General features: G+C 43.8%; 1 protein-coding gene across 12 annotated transcripts in view; it reads left to right on the plus strand.

Annotated features, from left to right (window-relative positions):
* SEMA5A (semaphorin 5A) overlaps positions 1-23,083 on the plus strand; it is a 470,523-nt gene that overhangs the window by 298,934 nt on the left and 148,506 nt on the right. For all 12 annotated transcript variants that reach the window (XM_025451472.3, XM_025451477.3, XM_025451481.3 and 9 more), the window contains 2 exons: positions 8,167-8,265; positions 10,251-10,464. In XM_025451472.3, coding sequence (XP_025307257.1) covers positions 8,167-8,265; positions 10,251-10,464 — 313 coding nt within the window. The remainder of the gene's footprint in view (positions 1-8,166; positions 8,266-10,250; positions 10,465-23,083) is intronic.

Here is a 23,083-nt window from a genome sequence, read left to right on the forward strand (position 1 = left end):
TAGCCTATTCCTAGCAGATCTTTACTGCTTGGAGTGAAAAATTGCTTCTGCTAAATCAAAACTGACCCATGCTTTGCCTTAAGCTGTGACCATTGGTTGTTTGGTGCTTAGAAATTAGGCAAGTGAAAATCAGAAACAAATAGGAAAGAGCATCTTTCATTCCATTAGGTAACATACACTTGATTGACAGAAGGGGTCCGTCATTACACCCTCAGCTGGGTCCTCTGTGACACAGAAGGCAAATGAGCAAAACAAGTATTATTGCCTAAAGTCAGACCATCAAATTTCACATGTTCCTAGTTTTTTTTTTTTAATTTTTAAAATTTTTTTTTTATTTACGATAGTCACAGAGAGAGAGAGAGAGAGAGAGAGGCAGAGACACAGGTAGAGGGAGAAGCAGGCTCCATGCACCAGGGAGCCCGACGTGGGATTCGATCCCGGGTCCCCAGGATCGCGCCCTGGGCCAAAGGCAGGCGCCAAACCGCTGCGCCACCCAGGGATCTCCTGTTCCTAGTTTTAATGGGCTAAAACCAATGGCAAATCTCAGTAGTTACAAGTTGATTCAAACTGCATTTGTAGATGGCATTTTTTTAAGAGGAATATGTTAACACAGATGAAGATGAATGGCAAGTGCCAGCCCTCTAAGGAGAGATCGCGTGTTATTTTAGGTTGCATTAAGTGTATTGATAGACCCATATACACTTTTGAACAACCTGTACTCAGTTGAAATGGAATTCGGTTTTGTCGCAGAACCGTGTGAGGTAGAAGTTCATGTGCATAAAATGATGTGATGGGTTACAGAGGCATCAGCCTAAGCAGCGCTGTTGGGATGGTCCATGGGTAGGGAGAGCAACAGGACATCTGGCTCTTCATCCTCTTTCACTAGTTCCTTTTTTTTTTACTTAGCTTCTCTGTTACCTTCTTAGATTAGCCCCTGACATAGTGGCTGTCTGTGAGAGGCCTGAGCCCAGCACCAAGGACACAGAAGAGAGGGAAGCAAGGTCCTTCCTACGAAAAGGAGCGGTCAGGCCAGACACCACCTGCCCAAGGGCCAGTCCCTGAATTCACAATTCAGACAACCCAAATTTCTCTGACAGTTCAAGGGGCCAAATCCGAAAACATTTTCACAGAGTCAGCTTACCTAGAAGCAATCCTCTTATCCGCGGTGTTGCCTCTTGAAGTTTCCATTATCCATGGTCAACCACAAATCCATGGTCCAGAGGCAGATGATCCTCTCTGTTTGATGTCATGTCAGAAGGTCAGTAGTACTGTAACACTACGTGACGCTGTCTGCATCATTCACCTCGCGTCCCCTCATCACGTAGGCATCTTATCTCACATCATCACTCACAGAAGGGTGAATACAGTACACAAGACGTCTGGAGGGAGGGAGAGACCACATTCACAAAACTTTCACTACAGTGCATTAATTGTTCTGTCATTATTTGCTGTTGTCATCTCTCCCTGTGCCTAATTTACAAAATCCACTTGATCATAGGTATGTCTGTCGAGGAAAAATCATAGTACATAGAGGACTTGGTACTGCCCGTGGTTTCAGACATCCCCCGGAGGTCTGTAAGGCATACTCGTGGATCAAGAGGGACAGCTCTAACATCTGTTTGGGGGAGCCTAATTCAGGCTTTCCGTATGAGCTGTGAGCTTAGAAATAAGAATTCGGCTTTTTCATATTTTTTGTTTGTGCAGTTGTATTATGACAACTGCACCAGAATTACAAAGTTTCCCTTCTCCCCAAAATCAAAAGAATAATGCAAAATGTGACATCTCAGAAATGAGAAAAATGCCAGCCACGTTGACTGATCTCATTTTTCCCTCCAGCCTGGGAACAGTGGCGTCGCTGCTCCGCATACTGCAGCGCATGCAGAGCGGGGGTGCCCGGCGCGGGCGCGGGGCGGGGGCGCTGCTTCCCGGGCCCACTTGCCGCTGTGATGAGGACATTCCTCAGCCGGCTGCCGAGCAGGGCAGGGGGGAGATGACACTTTTCCTTTTGTTTCCCTGCTATTGCTCGGACCCACACGGGCACCATGTCACGTGTCGTCCATTAAAATGACAGTTCAGGGAACCAGGTCAAGAAAATGTCACCAGATCTTTGATTTGGGCCCATTTAGAAGACAAAGGAGGTACTCGGGCTGCCAATTCTTTGTGAGGTTTGAGTTCAATCGTATTTATAAAATTTTCAGCTCATTTGGAGAAAGCAGGTGACTTTACCCACAATGACTCAAACATTTCATGTATTAAAGGGGGGAGGAAACATCGTATTATGTATTTTAAAACTTTTTATTATAAAATGGGTCATATTTAATTCTTTTTGGAGCACCATTGCAGAAATGGGCTTAAGAATTATGTAAATGTGTTTTAAACAAATAGTATTTGAATCATAAACGGGCAATTCTCCTGTGCTCTAGCAAGAGTTGCATGTCTGGGGTCAGTGTATCCGCCACGCCCTTTGGGAAAGGCATTGCTGTCCCCAAGGCGGAGGGCCTGGTTGGCCTCAGGCACCTGTTGCAGCGTATGCTTCTCAGACTTTTCTTGCTCGTGACCTCATTTCAGTACTTTTAACACCAAGTTCCTAGAATTAGTTTGCTATGTAGTGGGAGAGTTTTGATGGACATCCAGGACTCTGTAGATTGTCCTTCCTGCTGTTCTGGGGTCCCACTAGCCATGTCATCCCCCTGTGCAAGGAGATTGGCCAACTCCAGATGGTGGGGAGAAGCCAACTAGACACCATCCTGCCTGGGAACCTGGTGGCATGCGGGGGGAGGGAGGGATCTTGGACATTTTCTCCCAAAGTGCCATTATTTGGAATTCTTGAGTTAATGCATGCAGCACACTATCGACCTGAATTTATATAATTGCTGCAAAAATTGAGGACTTTTTAGGTTAGAAACACAACCTGTGTAGGTTCTGTGCAGGAAGTTTTAGTCTTGTTTTGTTTAATTGAGGTGTCCCCAGCAAGTTTTCCATGGAATTCAGTTGAAAATAGTCACATTGTGTAAATATATGCATAATAAATACACTTTAATTTATCCATACACTGTATTACGTAGCATACAATAGATATATTAACATATATTCACATACATCTGTGTGTATTTATGTCTACATATTTATAGATATGACATCTACATATTCACATATAAATATGACTATAATAGCATGTCTATATATTTATTTAAACTTACGTAATCTGGAGGTGCCCGTGTGGGCTCAGTTGGTTGGGTGTCTGATTCTTGATTTTGGTTCAGGTCATGATCTGGGTGTTGTGGGAGCTCAGCATGGAGTCAGCTTGAGATTCTCTCTCTCCCTCTGCTTCTACTCTTCCCCTTGCTCATGCTTATATGCACTCTCTCTCAAAGCAAATAAATAAAATCTTTAAAAAGAAAAGAAAAAAAAAACTTTTGAAACCTGTATGCACATGCCTACCTATGTAATACATGTGTCTCTTACACACATATAGGATTTACACATATATGTCTCATTTGTGTATATGCCATATATATAAATATATAGACATCTGATTGGGTGATACAGTTCCTCAAGATTCACCTGGTAATTGTGACTTTCAGTAAGTATACAGTCAGCATAAGAAGCACGTGCAGTTACTATAAATTGCTCTTCGGTGCTCTGGATGCTCGGAAAGGTGATGCATCGCTTAGGGAGACATGCTGCTGTCACTGGGAGCGCTGTGATTAGCATAAACGCTGCCAGGCTCCCAGCCCACATCCCCTACTCCTAACAAAGATGGGCTGGCGTTGCTGAGACATTTACCCTGTTTACAGATCATCCGCCTACACAGTGACAATCTTTCTTCAAGCAGAACATACCTGTTTGGAAAGGGGGGAAATGATGAAATACTATAAGGGAAAAACCAGTTAACTCATTCAAAACAAAGGTCCTAAAGACATGTGTTTTCTGTCCTGGGGTCAAGGCCATATGTCCTTGAGACCACGTGGACCTTGGCCTGCCTCTGTCTCAAAGCGGTTTAGTGAGTCAGCAACTATGCACCCCAGCTATCAATTCAAATAAGAATTGGTTTGAAGCCAAGGACAGGTTGACCCGCCTGTGGGATCACAGGCGCACATGGGTCGTTTCAGTGTTCAAGTGGGATTATCAAAATGTAGATAGATGACTCTCATTATCAACAACAGAAGCCGTGTGGTGGGGGCTGCTCGTGGCCTTGGAAATGAGCACTATGACTTCTTGGAAAACCAGAATTCATTAAATTCCTTTAAACCATTTTCAAGATACAGAAATGGGATAAAAGAGAAAAAATTCTTAGATGAGAAAGGGAAATTCAAAGATATTTAGGTAAGTTGAATTTTAAGACAAACCTATGATTGAATTTCCTAAAGGGACTTCTCTGTCATGCCTGTACTTCTAGGACTTTAGATAACCTGTAAAACAGCCACATTTGTAGCCATGACCAACAACGCGATCCACCAGGAGATTTTCCGCAGGAGAATTTGGGTCTTAGATTTTCAGCAGGAGACTGATTATTACAGAGCTGGGGCTTCATTCCTTTCATTCTTAATTTTGACTCTCTGATTTCCTAAATTTATCTGTTGGTTGAAAGCTAAGTACCTCTACTTTCTATGTGGTCTGCATCTGTTTTGTCTGAACTTACCCCAATTGTTCTTTAAAAACATGATTTTAGATGCACTTATTTGTTTAGGATTCACATCCTGCCTGCTTCTAGAATCAGTGGAAGCAGTCTGTGAATTAAACATGAGGGGACTTTTAAGGGAGTGAGAACAGGGAAAGCTCTGAGATGAGTTGAGCCAGACTTTGGGCAGATGACTTCAGCTCTTGACAGTTAAGAAGCTCTTGACACAGAAGTGCACCTGCCTCCAAAGTTCCTCTTACAGAACACGAGGAGCCAGCATACCGTCCTAGCCTCCTTAGTGATAGTGATAATGCTGACCTCTTCTTCTCCTCCTCCCCTCCTCTCCTCCTCCTCCAGTGCACCCTGGTTGGCATACTGGACTCATCTAGAACATTACACTGGTCAGGTCCCATATATCTCAGGCAACTCGGGACCACAGGGCTGGGTCTGTCCTGTATCCTTGAGGGAAGGACTGCACAGAGCTCCATGTCTGATCATCCTGGTCCCTGGCCTGTTCCTCCATACCCCCGCTCTGCAGACTCACTGAGCTGGGAGGTGATCCATGGTGCATGGGCACGTGACCCTTCTCAGACAGTAGAGCCGCCAAGGTGTTCTCACATGGTCCTGGTTACTCAACCAGGCTTATTAACACTTCTCTGTTCCAATTGAAATAATATTGTGCCCGCCCTTATTTACTTTTTTCCAAGATTAAAAAAAAAAAATTACAAGTTGGATTTGTCCTGCCTCCCTGGAACACTTCTGCATCCTGGTGATCACCCTCCCTAACCATCCTTCCAGTTCTTTGTCATGTTTGTGATGGGCCTTCATGGGTGTTAATGACCTCTGGTCCTATTTTCACTTTTGTCTTTCTTTTGGGAGATAAACATTGTGTTGTCCTGTGCTCTGTCCTTCCCAGAACTGATAAGAGGCACTTGCTTTCTCTCCCCCAGGTCTATAAACAGCATCTTTCACTTGGGATCTTGGAATAACTTACCCCTGACTGTGTTCATGGATATGTGTTAGTCTCTTGATTTAAAATGACAGCAAAAGGGGCACCTTGGGCGGGGGGGGGGCAGGGCTCAGTCAGTGAAGTGTCCGCCTTCAGCTCAGGTCATGATCTTGGGGTCCTGGGATTGAGCCCTGCATCGGGCTCCCTGCTCAGTGGGGAGTCTGGTTCTCCCTCTCCCTCGTCTCTCCCCCTGCTTGGACTCGCTCTCTCTCACTCTCTCTTTCGAATAAAGCAATAAATAAAATCTTTACAAGCAAAAGGAAAAAAGTAAAATGACACCTTAAAGGTTCTTGTACATCTTCACTCCTCCTGGAAAGAGTTCTAAAAGCACAACAGAAAACAAGCCAAATCCCTACCTCTCTCCACTGTTGGGAACTTCCTGTCTCCTAGGCATGGCAGTGTCATTTCTGTGTCTGTTTTATGTGCTGAGGCACCAAGCCCTCTCTGCCCTGTGTGCTCCAAGGTGCCTTTTTGGAGTCTCCCTCCGACCTTGCTTAGGCTTCGGGTTTCCATCCTCGCCTTTATCCTGTCTTTGCAGACCCCGGTGCCCCCGTGCTCCCTGACTTGGCTGGGCCGCCGCGCCCCTCCTCCGTAACCTCCCTGTGCTCCCTCAGCCTGGGAAGGGATGACCGTGTGGCTCTTTGAAGCCATATTTTGTTCTTTCTCTTTTGAACTCTCTGCCCTTTCTCCAGTCACAAAAACAAAATAGAACAGAACAAAACAAGCCCCCTCTCCATTTCTCAGCTACCCAACGCACCGCCCACTGTTTACATTCATTTGTTAATTCTTCTGATATCAAACTTAGAGCTTTCATTCCTTTTTGTTATTGTTATTTTTCTCAACGTGTGTTCAGATTAGTCGCCAGTGATCATTTCTTACTATTCTTGCTAAGTTATGGTATTGGGAGAAGTATCTACCCTTGACATTTTACTTCATATTTAGAAAGCAGATCCCCAGACTTAGCTCTTTTCATCATCCTTAGGGCCAGGGCACCAGCAGGCTGAGTTATGGCAAATCAACACCGCCTGGAGGTGGGGGTTCCGCTCAGATTGAAGAGAGCGTTGCCAAGCCATCCGATCCAGAGCTTCTTACGCAGGGCAGTGTGCGATTCAAATCCTCATGGATCACACGACATCTGCTCTGGCCCCTTGCTTGGTTCCTTACCGCATCCTGGTGGCTCACTGCACTCTGGTCGTGCCCTTCCACACCTCCCACCCAGTCCGGGCACTAAGGGACAAGGGCCCCAGTTGGGGAAGTGGTTTCCTTGCCCGTCTCCCGAACTGTAATCTCCCTGTCACAAGATTAGCTTCTACATGGAGTGCTCCTTCAACACTGGATCGGGTCAGACTTCATGCAGTGAAAACAGAAAATGAGTCCTTTTGCTTTCGGAGTAAAATTCAAATTCACTAGGCACAGCTGGCCCTTTCTGACTCCATGGTGTATGTGTTACCTCTTCCATACCCAAGGAAAGCACCATATTTTCGTGAGGCACGGTGCCTCGGCACGGTCCATCCCACCCCCCACCCCGAATGTCTTTCCACTTTAGGCCACTAAAATCCTATGTGTGTCAGGTGGCATTTCCTCCAGGAAGCCTCATTAAATTCTGTCCTTCCTTTAAAACTTACATTAGATGTCACCTCCTCTGGGAAGGCTTCCTGCATCTCTCCCCTTCCCCTTCCCCTTCCCCTTCCCTCTGGAGGTAGCGACATTCTGTTCTCTGCACAACTCTGTAATAGTTGTTATGGCCCTGTATTTTCATTTCCTGCTAAGTGCCTGGATTGTGACCTCGAGCACAATGTCTGCCAAAGAATATCTAATCAGTAAATGCTGGCTGAGGCCCATGCGCTATGATGACAGTACCCCATATTTTCTATGCATACTTTGCAAGCACAAAACATTCAACTCTGGGTCATCACTCAGCATGGGGTTTTATCCCACATGTTCTGGACATCCTTTCCTTATTAGTTACATTTTTACTTCTCCATCAAGACTCAGAAATGTTCATAGATTCTTACTGTGTATGGAACAGCAGTTGAAAACTTTCTGAAAACTTGTTCCAATTTGTTTACAGAGCTTCACATGTGACCCTTGCCTTTGCAGAAGCATTCGTAACATTTTTTTTCAAAGTTCCAGAGAAGATTTCTAAGACATCTTTTCATGAGTGGCATCCAACAGTTTCCTTTTATTTATTCTCCTAACACATATCAAAGGAGATTTCCAGTTTGCACTGTTAACAGGTACAATTCAAAATGAAACCACATTCATCAAAAAAAGATACATGCTTTGAGATTTTAAGTGAATGTATATATTTATCTTCATTAATATCTTCTATTGGACAGGTGTACAGATGGAGAAGATCAGATTATTTAACAGTTGTATTGTTTCTTGGGGGGGGTCAATATCTAAGAGGTTTTTTTTTTTTTTCCTTTAGTGGTCAATTACCATATAATTTATTAACCAGTCAAAATATATTCAGTTTCACCATTTCTTTGGAGCTCAGGCCTTGTTAACATGTTTCATGTGGACTTTTTTTCAGGAGGAATGTCAGAACTACATCCGGGTGCTTTTGGTGAGTGGTGACTGGTTATTTACCTGTGGGACCAATGCTTTCACACCTGTCTGCACCAACCGCACGGTAGGTCTTCATCTTGAGCCCTGACACAATCTAATACCAGGAAAATCCAAACACTCTGTTAAATCTATAGTTTTACATGTATTTCTGTTCTCTAAGGACTTGTTTTTTAAACCAAAGAAAAAGTCTTTTTTCAAATTGAATAAATATTTGATGTATTGATTTATTACTAATCATACTGCCTATGATATAAAGAGCTGGAAGTAGCTATAGCTTGTTTAATTAAATCCAAATATGTTTCTCGACTGTTTCTACCAGCTTTTCCCCACCAATGATCCCAAACACTAATCCTCAACATACTCTTCATTTGTTCTGGTTTATTATAGAGATACTGACAAGTATTAAAATGGCCTTAAAATCATAATCCAGGGGCACCTGGGTGGCTCAGTCAAGTTAAGCATCTGCCTTCAGCCCAGGTCGTGATCCCAGGGTCCTGAGTTTGAACCCCATGTCGGGCTCCCTGCTCAACGGGAAGCCTGCTTTACTCTCTGCTCCTTACCCCACTTGTGCTCTCTCTCTCTCGCTCTCGCTCTTTCTCTCTCTTTCCAATAAATGCAAAAAATCTGTAAAAAAATTATAATCAAAATGAAGAAAATATAATTTATAAATTGGGTAAGAACAATGTCAAAAAATTGAAGCTAGCCAGCAAATGAAGCCCTGGCCAAAGTAAAGTTCCATCCTGACCTCTTTTTTGTTTGTTTGTTTTTTAACCCGTCCTTATTGGCAGAGGGCTTTCCAGCGCCTGCCTCTCACACCTGTAGATCTGCAGGGTTGCCACAGCACACATGCAGTCTTCCTAATTTGAGATATTAGTGGGATGTTCTGCAGGGAGGATAATAAAGAAATATTTTATGTTGATTTCTTGGTTGCAAAACTCTCAGAGCCTGAATTTATCATCTGCAATATTTTCAAAATAACATTCGGTTATTGGAAGTATAAGGGAGATGAGGAGGAGGGTAAGTGTTACAGAGAGAGGCCTTTGTCTCATGCCCTGTTCTCAACACTTTGCACCTACTCAGGTGGTGGTTATCTATACCAAGTGGTGCTGAGCTTTTTGGTCCCTGTGTGTTAAAACAAGAGTTTAAGGTGCAAGGATTTTAGTAACTTCCCCAGAGCTAACCCTCTGACAGCAGAGCAAACAGAGTGTCTAGATCCCCTGTCTAGTCCTTCTCCTCTATTACGACCTAGGTCAGGATGAAGAAACTGGTGGAACTTTTCTCATTCAGTGATTGGTTGGGAATCTAGCCACCAGATGCCTGGGTTCATACCAGATGCCTGACTTGTCTGTCTAAAAACTGATGATATAAAGTCTTGGAAATTTGGGTTGCACAGTACAAAATAGCATGTATCCTTATCTGTGAGCACAGTTTTGGGCTATTTGTAACATCTTAATTCCCTTGTAGTGATAAAATTGTACATAGTCTTTATTGTGGTTTGCATTTCAGTAAATATTGAAGTTTTCTTTATTAAAGTGGAGGGATCTGCAGTGCCCATACATCATAAATAGGCCCCATGTACAATCGGGACGCCTGGGTAGCTCAGTGGTTGAGCGACTGCCTTCGGCTCAGGACATGGTCCTGGAGACCCAGGGTTGAATCCTGCATCGGGCTCCCTGCATGGAGCCTGCTTCTCCCTCTGCCTGTGTCTCTGCCTCTCTCTCTCTGTGTCTCTCATGAATAAATAAATAAAATCTTAAAAAAAAAAAAAGGACCCATGTACAATAATCTTACTTCGCATTTTGTGAGAGTTTAATGGTTTGAGGTCCAGCAAGCGTGAAGGGACGATGAGGGAGGTGGGTTCTCTGTCCATGTCCACCAAAGAGTGTTTTCATCAAAGTCAGAGTGCACACATCGGTCTTGTCTTATCCTGAGCCCCAGAAAGTTTATCACTTATGTATCCTTTGCAGTTTGGGCAGATGTAATCCGTTAATGCTCTTAAAGGGCTTTCAAGGGGATAATCGGTTTCCTCTCTCTGGTCCTCACCCACAGTTGAGTAACCTGACCGAGATCCATGATCAGATCAGTGGCATGGCCCGCTGTCCCTACAGTCCCCAGCACAATTCCACGGCTCTTCTCACAGCCGGCGGGGAACTCTATGCTGCCACAGCCATGGATTTTCCGGGACGGGATCCTGCCATTTACCGGAGTCTGGGCATCTTACCTCCTCTCCGCACGGCCCAGTATAACTCCAAGTGGCTCAATGGTAAGTCTTATGGTCACTGCCCATGGTCCACCCTGTTTGTCTGTCATGCCTGGTTGCTTGGTAACCAGCAAACTGTCACAACTCAATTTCTTTGTTTTCTAAAGAAATCAAAATGTCACTTGTTTTGTACATCTGTGTGGAAGGCATTGTATGGGGCTCTTTCGGAGTAGAAGGGATCAGATACTGTCAACACTGTGAACCACAGGTAACAGGGCTAACGTTGATAGGACCATTCGTCGAACTTACGATGTCTCAAATAATGCTATTGTTTGACGTTCAGGAAATTTGATATTGCTTCAAGGATATCTGTAGATTCATGTATGTTCTTTCTTAACTTCTCATTGTATATCTAAAAACAGGAAATTCCTGGAATTTCATGAATTTTTCGGACACTGGGTAAAAGGTAGCTCCAAAGAGCTTGATCGATTTAAAAAAAGTATCAAGTCACATAATTAGAACACCGGGGGAGGCATCTTCAGAGTTACTTGGTTCAATGGCACCAGAGTCCATAAGCTCTGTCCCTGGTCTCTCTGCCACCTACACTGTTGTGCCATCCACAGTCCTCAAGCTCTCTGCTGGGGATGCAGGATCAGTGATGTAGTTCCTGGCCCTGCATCCAGGTGTGACAATATCCAGAAGAAGAAAAGGATATTCCTCGTATTTTGGGGGGTTTGTGGTGTTTTTTTGTTTGTTTGTTTTGTTTTATTTTATTTTTAAAGAGACCAGAAACCCCCAGAAGACTTCTTTTCAATCTTGGACTAGAAATTGGTCATGTGCTCACTAAGCAGACCTGAGTGTGGAGTTCCAGCAGAAACTGAGCTTTCTGTATACGTAGGTGTTCATGTGTGAATGTGCCTGTACACACAGTGTTTTAACACACACCACAGGACATCCCTTTATTCAATAGTCTGCATGAAGATGAAATCTTGAAATTGCCCTTATAATATTGATTATTTTGAACTTTCAAATTCTACAAAGGTTTACTGGCCTTTTGTCAAGTACAAGCTAACTATATAGACCAGAATTTCTCAACCTCAGCACTGAGAAAAAGATAATACGTTGATATGTGTGTGGTGTGGGGCTGTGCTGGTTATCATAGGATGGATAGCAGTATCTCTAGCCTCTACTCGCTAGATGCAATAGCACCCCTCTACTAGTTGTGATAGTAAAACAGTTTCCAGAAGTTTCTAAGTGTCTCCTGGGGGAGAAAAACGCCTCTGGCTGAGAACCACTGGCTTTGGCTCATTATTTATGCATATTTATTTGTATGTGTATATAAACATGACACAAGCATTTTTCCAGATAATATGGTTCAACTAGCCACCAGGTTGCCTTTAAAAGACTCCATCTAGAAAAGAGAATCTCCTCATCAACTTTCTCCAGTAATTTAAATGATTCTGTAGCTTCCAAAGGGCACCATGAATTGTTTTCCTAAACTGCAGCTGTAACTAGATTTTCTTCATTAACATTATTTCCACTGAACGGTTTTAGACCCCTTTGGGCCCTGGAGCATTCTTTTGTTTACTTAAAGTTCTTCTTTCTGTTCATTTGTTGATTTTTACTGACCAAGCAAAGTTTCTAGTTAAAAATCAGAATCACCTGCCCCCCAACCAAAGGCAGTGTAATTAGAGTTTGTCCAAAGCAAAGTAAAAAGTCATTAGGAATACCATCTCTCTCTCTCTCTCTCTCTCTCTCTCTTTTTTCCCAAAAGTGACCCATTGAAGAATATCCTGGAAAAATAATTCAGGTCATAGCATGAGTTGTAAATGTGGACTGTTTCTTTGCATGTGACTCCAATACCCACTGGCTGATCAGATGGTCTGATTCCATTAACCTCTGGGTGGAACCCTTTCTGTCTGAGAGCCAAGTGATGTGAGAAGGGCGATGGGAGAGCTAACTGTGCTTGTTAGCACAGTCACCGTAGGCGTGCTGTCAGTATTTGTCGAACATAATGAGTAATGTTTTAGGTTCCTAAAGTGCGCTGCTGTTTATATATGATAGAATCCAACTACTGAAAAATTGAAGAAAAGTCCAAGGTAAACATGGTAAAGCCACCCTCGACTCACCTTGTCATCCTAATTCCCATGGCACCAGATGGTGCTGCTGCCCTCCCCTGCCCACCAAGGAAGGCCCTCACTCCCAGGGCAGAGAGCAGAGATTTGAGTGTTGAGTGTTTCTTCCGTCTCCTGGTCCTGTTGGAGCACTGCATTCTTCTACTGAGCCCCAAGATACTGTCTCTACTCCTGGTTGGCCCTGGTTTTCTGCTCTGATTGACCATCCAGGACAGATTCTGGTCTCTGACTCCACTTAGTTCTGCTTCTGTCCCCTACCTGAACCTGGAAGCAGGGGCCTCTATTCTTACTGACCTCGCTGGAATCTGTCCTTTGCATCCCACCTGCTGTGTAACCAGACGCCCTGGTCTCAGTTCCCTGCTATGTTCTGGAGAAATTTTCTTTCTTTACTTGAGATTGTTTGCGTATCTGTTATTCCTCCCCCCGCCCTTTTTTTCCCCATAGCCTCAGATTTCTTCCTCTCTAGTGATGACTGCCATCTTTTTATAAAACTGTGCAGATGTCTTTCCCCTTAAAGGATACAAAAACAAATAAAGAAACCCAAACAAGCTGAAAACAAAGTTAGTTCTGCAGTATCCAAAAAGGGTCCCATTTCCTGTTGTGATTTTAGCGACCCATTCAATGAGGCTCTTATATTCTTCTCCAGAGTTCTCAGCTGATTGAGAATCAAGGCACGCAGGAAACAAATGCAGAGCAGAGGTTTGGATTTACTGTTGATAGAGCTGAGTGGGTGCTCTGGAAAACCCGGAGCTGGTGTGGTCAGCTACGAATATGCAGATGATGGCCTGCTGAATGAGGAGGCCCAAGCCCGCCTCATGACAGTCATCGGGAGCTCCCTCCGCATTGGAGAGCCCATTCTAGGAAAGCCCAAGCCTGCTGATGGGAAATGTGGTTTCATGACACTCACTCATAGACGTGAGCAAACAGGGTTCATTACTTACACATCTCAGGCTGTCGCTCAGCTAACAGCTGCTTGCATATGAATCAGGACTCATTTCTTTGTTTTGGCCATTTTTTGGTTTTGCCAACAGTTTTGTTTGACAGAAGAGAATTGTCTTAGCAGGAGAGAGGTCTAGAATATAGGACCTTTTAACTATGGCATGCACAATTTTTGTGTCCAGATGTGGTACTTGTGATTAAGTTGCACCCAGGACAATTTGCCTTTACACAGAGGTGGCCCTTTTCATAATTCAGTTAGTTGCCTAATACAGGAAAAACACAGTGGTCTTTGAAGATTGTAGGAGAGGATGCTTCTTGTCTCTTTCAGCACTGGTCACCCCAGATATTCCTCGGCTTGTGGCAGTATCACGCGGTCTTTGCTTCTGTGTTCACGTGGCCTTCTCCTTGCGCGTCTCTGTCCTCACTTGGCCATTTTCATGTAAGAGCACTGGTTATACTGGATTAGGAGCCCACCATCCGCTGGCATGAACTCCTCTTAATTCAATCTACCATGACCCCATTTCAAATAAGAGTTCATTTAGTGCTGGGGGTTAGGACTTCAGCATATCTTTTGGGGGGAGTGGTGGATATAATTCAACCTATAATGGTGCACTGATCAGGGAATGCTCAGATGTTGCCATCTTACACTGCAGTGTCTTATTTCTGATGACAACTCTACTTTTCTCTCTGTGCTATATATGAGTCAATCCTCTGTCCCACTCCTCAGCCTCCTTATCTCTGCTCTAGTATCTCATGCTTAGCAGGTTGTGCTGTCTCCTCTTTGCCGAAGGCACGGCTGGTTTTCCCCCATTTCTTCCTTGCATTCTCCAGGCCACTGGTGTGGACAGTCTGTTCACTTAAACTGTGGCCCTGTCTGCTGTATATCCCTTGTCCTCCCCGTGATCTGTGCGGGGAGGGGTGCCCGTCTCCTAGGCAGCATGCAGAAGTGCATTTCATCTCGCTCATTCTGTGTTGGGGATCTTCCCTCAAAGGTCTCTAGTGAAGGCTTGACAGAAATAAGCACACGGACACCCCAGTCTGAGAAGAGCAAATAGACACAGAGTGCCTGGACTTCAGGACATGTGGACAGAGCACAGCAAGCCAGGGCCCTTTGGTCACCCCATCATCCCAGGAACCTCAGTGCTTTGGGGGTAATCTTCAGGAAAATGGTGGCATTGGCCTGCCCAGGCTCACATCTGGCCAGGACACAGGGAACCCTGAGTGAGCACCTGCCAAGCCTCTCATGCCCCCAGGGACCCAGCATAAACACCTGCTCTAGTTCCAATAACCTACTTTGAGCAAGCTATGTACCCTGGATCTAACAGCAGAATTCCAGGCACAGTTTCTTATTACCACCACCTCTATGGTCTTATGGCAGTTAGGTGGGTACCCCAACAGCATCGCTGTCTGTGTGCACCAAGACCCGGGTGCTGGCACGTGCCAGCAGCTGTCAGCAAGGGCTGACTGTGGACACCTTCATCGGGGTTGCTCTTTTCTCTTTCCTGGTCCATGTGGTCTGGCTCCGCCTGTTCTTTCTGCCCTAACTCCTGCAACTTTGCTCGTGTGCACCTTTGGTGACCTTGCAGGGGAAGTGTGCAGGGGCATGCCTTCCTTACCACGTTTCTTTGTACACGCTATTTATGCTGTCCTCACTTCCCTTGATTTTTTGCCTCCTCCCAAATGCTGCTCTCCACCCCCCATCCCCCACCCCCTTCAGCTACAATTAGAGTTTCGGTTTCCTAGATCTCCTATCCCTTCTTTGCATTACGCAGGACTGTGCTTGTCTCACGATCCTGGAGCTCTTGGCCGTTCTTCTGCTTAAAATCTAGAGTCCCCATTCCACCTGCAGAGAAAGCTGAAGGCCTACCCACTGCCGCCTGTTACCTCTGTGTTTTCCCTTGCTCCTTCTGCTTTGGCCTCTTAAATGTTGCCCAGTGCTTCTGGCTCTTCACTGGCTCTTAGGGATCAGCAAAGGGCCAGAGAGTAAAAGCAGCGTAAGCTTTGCAATGCATGTTGTCCTTCCCTTCTTGCAACACATGTTCTCGGTCCCTCCCTCATAGTGGCCATCACCAGCGCCCACCTGATCGCGGAGGCTGTGTGCTCGTGGGTAGGGTTGGCTGGCAGGCCATAGTTTGCCGGTCCCTGTTCTATCTGAAAAGCTCCTTCCCGCCAAAAGCCACTTGGCCAACTGGTTTAGTTCCTTCCAGTCTTTGCTCAGGTGGGGCTTCTCAATGGGACCCTGCCTTATGTGAAGTGACACCCTGTCCCATCTGAGACTACTTTGTCCCTCTTACCACGCTCAGCTTTGATCCTTAACTCCTATGCCCTTTGAATGCTGGCCTCCTTCCTCCCTGCCCCCCAGAATGGAGGCTCCCCAGTGGCTGGGCTAATGTATTTTGTTCAGTGATGTGTCCTGCATGCTTTCAACAGTGTTGGGTACATCATAAGCACCCAAAAATATTTTTTGACTAAATGAGTTACTACTTATTAGTTTGCTTCTTTGCTTCTTTCCTTGAGAGAAGGGATTATATGCGAGCCATCTTTGTGTGCTTAATATTTCACTAAGTTAAAAAAAAAATTTCACTAAGTTCCTGAAACACAGTTGATGTTCCATCAATATTTTTTGAATGAGTAGGAGATAAGTGCGTTTCATAAATAGTAGAAATATGAATGGTGTTTTTTTTTTTTTTTTTTATTGGTGTTCAATTTACTAACATACAGAATAACCCCCAGTGCCCGTCACCCATTCACTCCCACCCCCCGCCCTCCTCCCCTTCTACCACCCCTAGTTCGTTTCCCAGAGTTAGCAGTCTTTACGTTCTGTCTCCCTTTCTGATATTTCCCACACATTTCTTCTCCCTTCCCTTATTTTCCCTTTCACTATTATTTATATTCCCCAAATGAATGAGACCATATAATGTTTGTCCTTCTCTGACTGACTTACTTCACTCAGCATAATACCCTCCAGTTCCATCCACGTTGAAGCAAATGGTGGGTATTTGTCATTTCTAATAGCTGAGTAATATTCCATTGTATACATAAACCACATCTTCTTTATCCATTCATCTTTCGTTGGACACCGAGGCTCCTTCCACAGTTTGGCTATCGTGGCCATTGCTGCTAGAAACATCGGGGTGCAGGTGTCCCGGCGTTTCATTGCATTTGTATCTTTGGGGTAAATCCCCAACAGTGCAATTGCTGGGTCGTAGGGCAGGTCTATTTTTAACTGTTTGAGGAACCTCCACACAGTTTTCCAGAGTGGCTGCACCAGTTCACATTCCCACCAACAGTGTAAGAGGGTTCCCTTTTCTCCGCATCCTCTCCAACATTTGTTGTTTCCTGCCTTGTTAATTTTCCCCATTCTCACTGGTGTGAGGTGGTATCTCATTGTAGTTTTCATTTGTATTTCCCTGATGGCAAGTGATGCAGAGCATTTTCTCATGTGCATGTTGGCCATGTCTATGTCTTCCTCTGTGAGATTTCTGTTCATGTCTTTTGCCCATTTCATGATTGGATTGTATGAATGGTGTTGTTAAACAAAGGGAGCGTGTCATGGGAATTGTAACCTAGAATTAAAAAAAAAATAGATTTATTACATTTGAAACTGATTCACATCAAAACATCTGAGAAAACTTCCTTTGTCCTCTCATTTGGGCACTCCTCAACCGTTAGTTAGTTATCAAAGGCAGTGCAATTGATTGGATAATGTTCTGGTGGAATTTGAAACACTGAGTCATGTGTTTGGTAGTGAATGTAAGTTTCAATATCAAATTTATGCCCTGTGCTGAAATTACTCTGAAAAAAACTTATGTGTTTAGAGAAATACCTTAAAACCACTTTAATGCATTAAAATACTAATCATTACTCTTATTAAATGATTACTGTAAGGCAGGATAATAAATGTTTAATAGTCAATGCTTAAAATAGAGAAGCTGTAAAATTTGCTTTCAGAAACTTGCCAAGAAATTGTCGATCAAATTGGGGAAACAATAAACCCACGACAAAGGGGGAAATGACATTTCCAAAATAATATTGTGCAAATTGAGATTATGGGTTCTTAGGGAACTACATGTTCCCTACAGAGAAAAAAAAATCTCACTAGGAACTTGGAAAAACTAATTCATAAATGAGCCTTAATAAGTCAGCATGGATGTCTGTGTGGACATAATCTCGTTGACACTCGATGACCTGCTTGTTTTCCTTCTCTGGGGGGAAGTGTTTGCTTGTCCAACGAAGTTGTCCCGATGAAGTCCGCAGCTCCTTCTGTTTCTGCAGATTCCCACCATGACCTCATATGGAAGCAGAAAAACCTGATAGCACAGGGGTTTTCATCTTATCCACACAAGATTGTTTCATATCAGCTATTATGTTTCAGGCCAAGAGACTTCCTCTTGTAACAACCTCAACTTCTCCTGGTTGGAAACACTTTAATGATGTGCCCTATGCATTAAATGGACTCTTTGAGGTATTTAAAATATAATGATTAACCTCTTAATGATTAAAGATAATTTACTTGGAGAGAGAAAATCCTCTCTGTGCTTAACTCAAGGAGAAATGGTTGTCCTAACCGTGAAGACAGGTGCCTGGTGGAGGAGCGCAGCGCTTCTCCCTGAGAGCAGATGCCGCCTCTCAAAGCTCTAGGCATGGCCATGCCAGGGTGACTCTTTCGGGCTCATCCTGGTGACAATGAGTTCACTTTTGGCAGAGTCTAAATAGCACAGTCCCTAACGGTGTGAATCATCTGCTCCAGGGGCTCCCTGGATGGGCAACATTGCTAGAGCAGGAATTTCATAAATTGGAAGCAGTGTTCACAGAACAAGCAAAATAAAGACAAGTGGAGCCTAGGAATTTGTGTAGGAAAACTCAAGTCTTTATCAAGAAGAAGCTCAGTAAAACCAGAACAAAAATCACGATTGCATAGTCAGCAGCCTAGTTTTATATGTTACTAAACAGGCATCTGGGGAGATGCTGAAAAGGGGTGTCATCGCGAACAGTGGGCTTCTTCAGCACTGCAGCTGTGAGGCTAAAGCCTGACATCTAATGTGTGAAGTTTCAGCTGGCTAGGATGATGAGTCGTGGGCTTAGAGCATGTGAGCAGTCAGGTGACGTGGGACCCAGCACGATGAGCCACCGTTTCTGATTGGCGGGATATCAGGCAGATTGTCTGTCTTGTGTGGGATGCAGGTATACTGGAAATTGTGTTGTAAACCAAATCTGATTATCTTTATAGGGTTGCAATGGCCATTTCGAACTTGCTGGGTAGATGGGAGACTCCATACACATGCCTTCAGTAATCCTCCACAGAATCCTCCAAGGGAGATGACGCTGTCCTTAATTTACAGATGAGCAAGCTGTGGTCAAAGGGACTAGCTCCCTGAGCCAGAGCCTCTAGGCAGATGTGTACATGAGCCAGGGTTTGAAGACACACCCACTCCGGAGCTTGCATCTTTGCCCCTCCACATGCTCCCTCATCCCATTTGCTTCATCCACATCTTAGGAAACAGCAACATCATAACCTGCCTCCATCTCCCTCCTAACATACACATTTTTTTAATGCATAAGCTACCATGGAGGAGGGATAGGAGAACCCTGGAGTTTAGGAGGATTTCCTTTATTTGTGAAAGTTTGCAAAAAGAGGTGAGATGAATGGGGATTATTAAACCCAAAGTAGAAAAGCCTGTGACATAATTTAAAACAGCCCTTCATGGGCGCAAAAGCTTGTTAAGTGACATAAAGGAATCGGTTCTTCTGGTGCTCTTTGCAAGCAGTGTCATGTACTGATGGGTCTCTGTGCTGAATGCCTGAAAGTAGGGGAGTACAGAACCCCTTCAGTCTTGTGGTGACAGCTCTGTACTCACCAGTCAGTCATTAGGACTTTCAATTTACACATTTCAGAAGAGAATGGATGAATAAGCCCTTCTTTCCTCCACCAAGGCATTATGTGGCCAAAGGCACAACGATATACACTAAGTCATATGGAGACCTGCATCAAACAGAGCAGAAATCCACACGGAGAAGTTGTGTCCCATTAGAAAGAAGACAATATATACTGTATGGAAATTTTCTAGTACTTAATCACCAGGCAGGAAAACGCTTCAATGTATTATTGTCTAGACATCATGAGCGGTTTCCTTGCGACAGTCCTAGGTCACTCCTGCCTCCCTGGCATGATTATAACATTGCTTCCTGTCCCTCTCAAAAGTGTTCCTATTTGGCTCATAAATCATATCGTCATCCTGTTTATAAATCCCCAGGTCTATGTGTTTCAGTAAATTTGTCTCCAAATTATTCTGTTAAACTCTTTGCATCCCCTCAGTGGCCTCTCACATTTTATCTGCATGGCTGCATATTAGACAGTTGACTCTGTTCTTTGGGCTTCTGCGTTGCCCTGGCCCAGGTCAGCTCAGGAGATGAAGACCACAGCATCGTTGAAGTTTATGTCTTCTAACTGCATACTCTTGCAGCCCGGTATCTTTTTCCAGTGAGCTCTCACATATTTTCCTCTTCCTCTTTAAAACTATTTATAAACATTAAAATAGTTCTAAGATCTTTGAATTCAAGTTATTATTCCAATTAAAAGAATTCCTCTCAGCTTTGATTCATGATTCTGCAGGTTAAATGATTCATTCTTAAAAGAAGTGAACCACTGCTTTTAAAAGAGAATCAAGAAAAAATGAGCATAGTAAATTGAAACTTTCCGTTTTGTAAATGTTTAAAAATGCATATTTGTGAAATTAGTTCGAACGAATTGAGCCTTGGAACATGTGGTGTGGGAGACGCTCTCAGAAGAAGGGAAAACCTGCAGAGGCTCTGTGCTTGGAACAGATTGAGGGGGAACAGACGAAGGATGTCTTTGTCACTCTGAGCGAGAACGTCTAGACGACAGCCAGTTAGTGAAACTTCTCTAGACATAGAGGGGGCTTTGGGGGACAGTCTTGGCCTTGCAGGGTGAGCGCTCGTGTAGAGGAGCAGATCTCATTCGGAGAGAGATGGCACAGGTCTACTTGGTACTGGTTGCTCCTGCTGGAATCAGCAAATGGTGCAAAAAAATGTTCATCAGGTCATATTCCCCTTGAAGCAAGAAGGAATCAAGTTGGCTGGGACTCCATTTTTGGTTTTATGCAATGGTTTTCTTTCTGCCAGGTGCTCAGTGAGCGAAGGGCTTGGGGATCCAAGGCTGGCCTCACCCCACTATTACCTGACCACTGCCACCCCTCACACACAGGAGCCTGCATCATGAACTTTTCTTTAAAACTCCTCGGTGACTGACTCTCCAGGGGCACTTGACATCCCTGCTCCCGTCTGGATTGCTCTCCTGGCTTTTCCCCTGCCCGGCTGATTCCTTTATTCCAACACGAACTTCATTCCATTCCTGGCCACTGGTTGGGTGTCCTCTTAGTCCTCTTAGCTGGTGTCTCTCCTGCTTTTGGCCTGGCGGTCCCTCCCCAACCTTACATCTGCCTTTTTTCTGATCCTCTCCTTTCTGATTCTGGAATTCACCTCGCTGCTGCTGGTCATCATTGTCCTTGTCATCATTGTGATTACTTGTTGGTCTGTGTTGTTGGTTTCCTCACACTGTCCCTGAGGACATGAGCTCTTTCAGTTACCGCACACGCAGAGCTCAGCACTGTCCCCACCGTAGGTGGTGAGTAGCTGATGACGGAGGAGGACTCTATCTATAGCACCTCCACTATACACTATATCTGGTGCCACATCTGCTGAGGGGAACAAAGGCCCTAATTTGTTACATAGAATGCAAAGTTGATGATGTAGCTTTTTAAGTAAATACTGACTATAAGTTTACCAATATATGTGTAAATATTGATTTACATACTTTGTGTATATGCATATTTATTATATTTTAATTTGCACATACAAACGCATGGTGATCTACATTTCGATGATTAGCAATTAAGTGCTCCGCACTTGTCATGCATCACCTTTAATTCCCCTAATGATACACATTGGGTGGGGTCACCACCACTCTAAAACCGACACAGAATCTGTGCTGTTAAGTGACTTGACTAGTTCACGCAGCCAGTAGGTGGAGGTATTGAGCCATATATACATATGCCTCGGTACCTTATGTATGTGTGCGTGGGACACACGCACAGACACGCATAGACACAAGGACACCAAACACACATGTATTATCTACCTATCTGTCTGTCTTCCTTTTACTGGAAATCTTCAGGAAAGCTTTAGTATGTCAATGGCTTTTAAACCATATTGTACTTAATTTAATTTTAGTGTAATTATCCATGCTTACTAGATACCGGATGAAATTAGTTTACTTTGGACCACTCTGCAGCACGTTTTCATGTCACTGTGACAAGGGGAAAATGTGCACAGTAAGAGGGCGTATGAAATCTAGGAAGATATATGGAAATGTTTTGGGTTTTTTTTGTTTGTTTGTTTTGTTTTGTTCTGGTAGTGCCTGACAGCAACAAATTAGAGGATTAAAAAAAGCTGGCTTACTGTGTCATGTCTAAAGATTGTTTCCATTCATTCTTTCCTTTTTGTGCAATGGCTTGCTCCTTTAAAAACTCAGCATGGCTTTATTTATGTTTCTCCAATTTTGATCATCTTTAAGCTTAACATTTGTGTGTTTGATAACATTTGTGTGTTTGATAATTCATTATAATTATGTGAAGTTCTACTAAACATAAATTATTAAGAGGGAAATCAAGAATAAATCATGAAATAATAATTATAGGCACCATTTATTGGGATCCTACTGTGTACCAGTCTCTTGATCCTTAAGGCAAAGTAGGTCTTTTGTGACCTGAATTGTCATCCAGGATAAAAGAGCCCTCCAGATGTCCATGGTCCAGCCCAGGATTTCAAGCTGGGATGGTCAGAGCCACAGCCCATGTAGGCTCCATGCCCAGCCCTCTTCCAGTCAGCTTTTGATGAGTGTATTACAAACTGGCTGTTGATTGAAAAAAGGATTTATGATAGATGTTGATTCTAGTAAGATTTTTGTAGAGCTGACAGACTGGAATTCCTTTGTGTCTTCAATATCCATGGGCATTAATTTGGACAAATAGTTCTATATCAAGAGCTTGTACGTGATCTGGTCTGTCATCTGACTGAACCACGGGACATAAGGCGCCCCCAGACTGACAGAGGAGGTGTTGCCTTAGAAAGACTACAGAATGGAAGGATCCATTTGGATGTTCAGCCTTTGGTTTCACCTGGTCAAAGTCTTCTCAAAAATGTTGAAGCTTTTGTTCTTTTCATTACTCCTATTTATTATCTTATGGCTCACTTCCCTTACCCTGATCTGCATTCTGCATGGTCACTGATAAGTAAATGTATAAAATGAAAGTTCCTATGTCATGAAACATATCTGCTCTTATGATATGACATATTTTGTAAAATGCTTTGTAATCCATAACTCAAGATGTTTTATAAACATGAGAAAAAACAGCTTCTCCATGCATATAATTATAATAAGCTGCCATATACTCATGTCTGCTTTATTATTTTTTTTCTGAACTGGCAGCACCTTCTATTCGTGTGTCGCTCTAATGACAATAAAGAATAAAGGACCTCTCAGATCTCTCTTTCACGCACTTATATTCATTGTAGGCAAGAAGGCGAGT

This window comes from Canis lupus, chromosome 34, assembly GCF_003254725.2.
Source record: "Canis lupus dingo isolate Sandy chromosome 34, ASM325472v2, whole genome shotgun sequence".
NCBI lineage: Eukaryota > Metazoa > Chordata > Mammalia > Carnivora > Canidae > Canis > Canis lupus.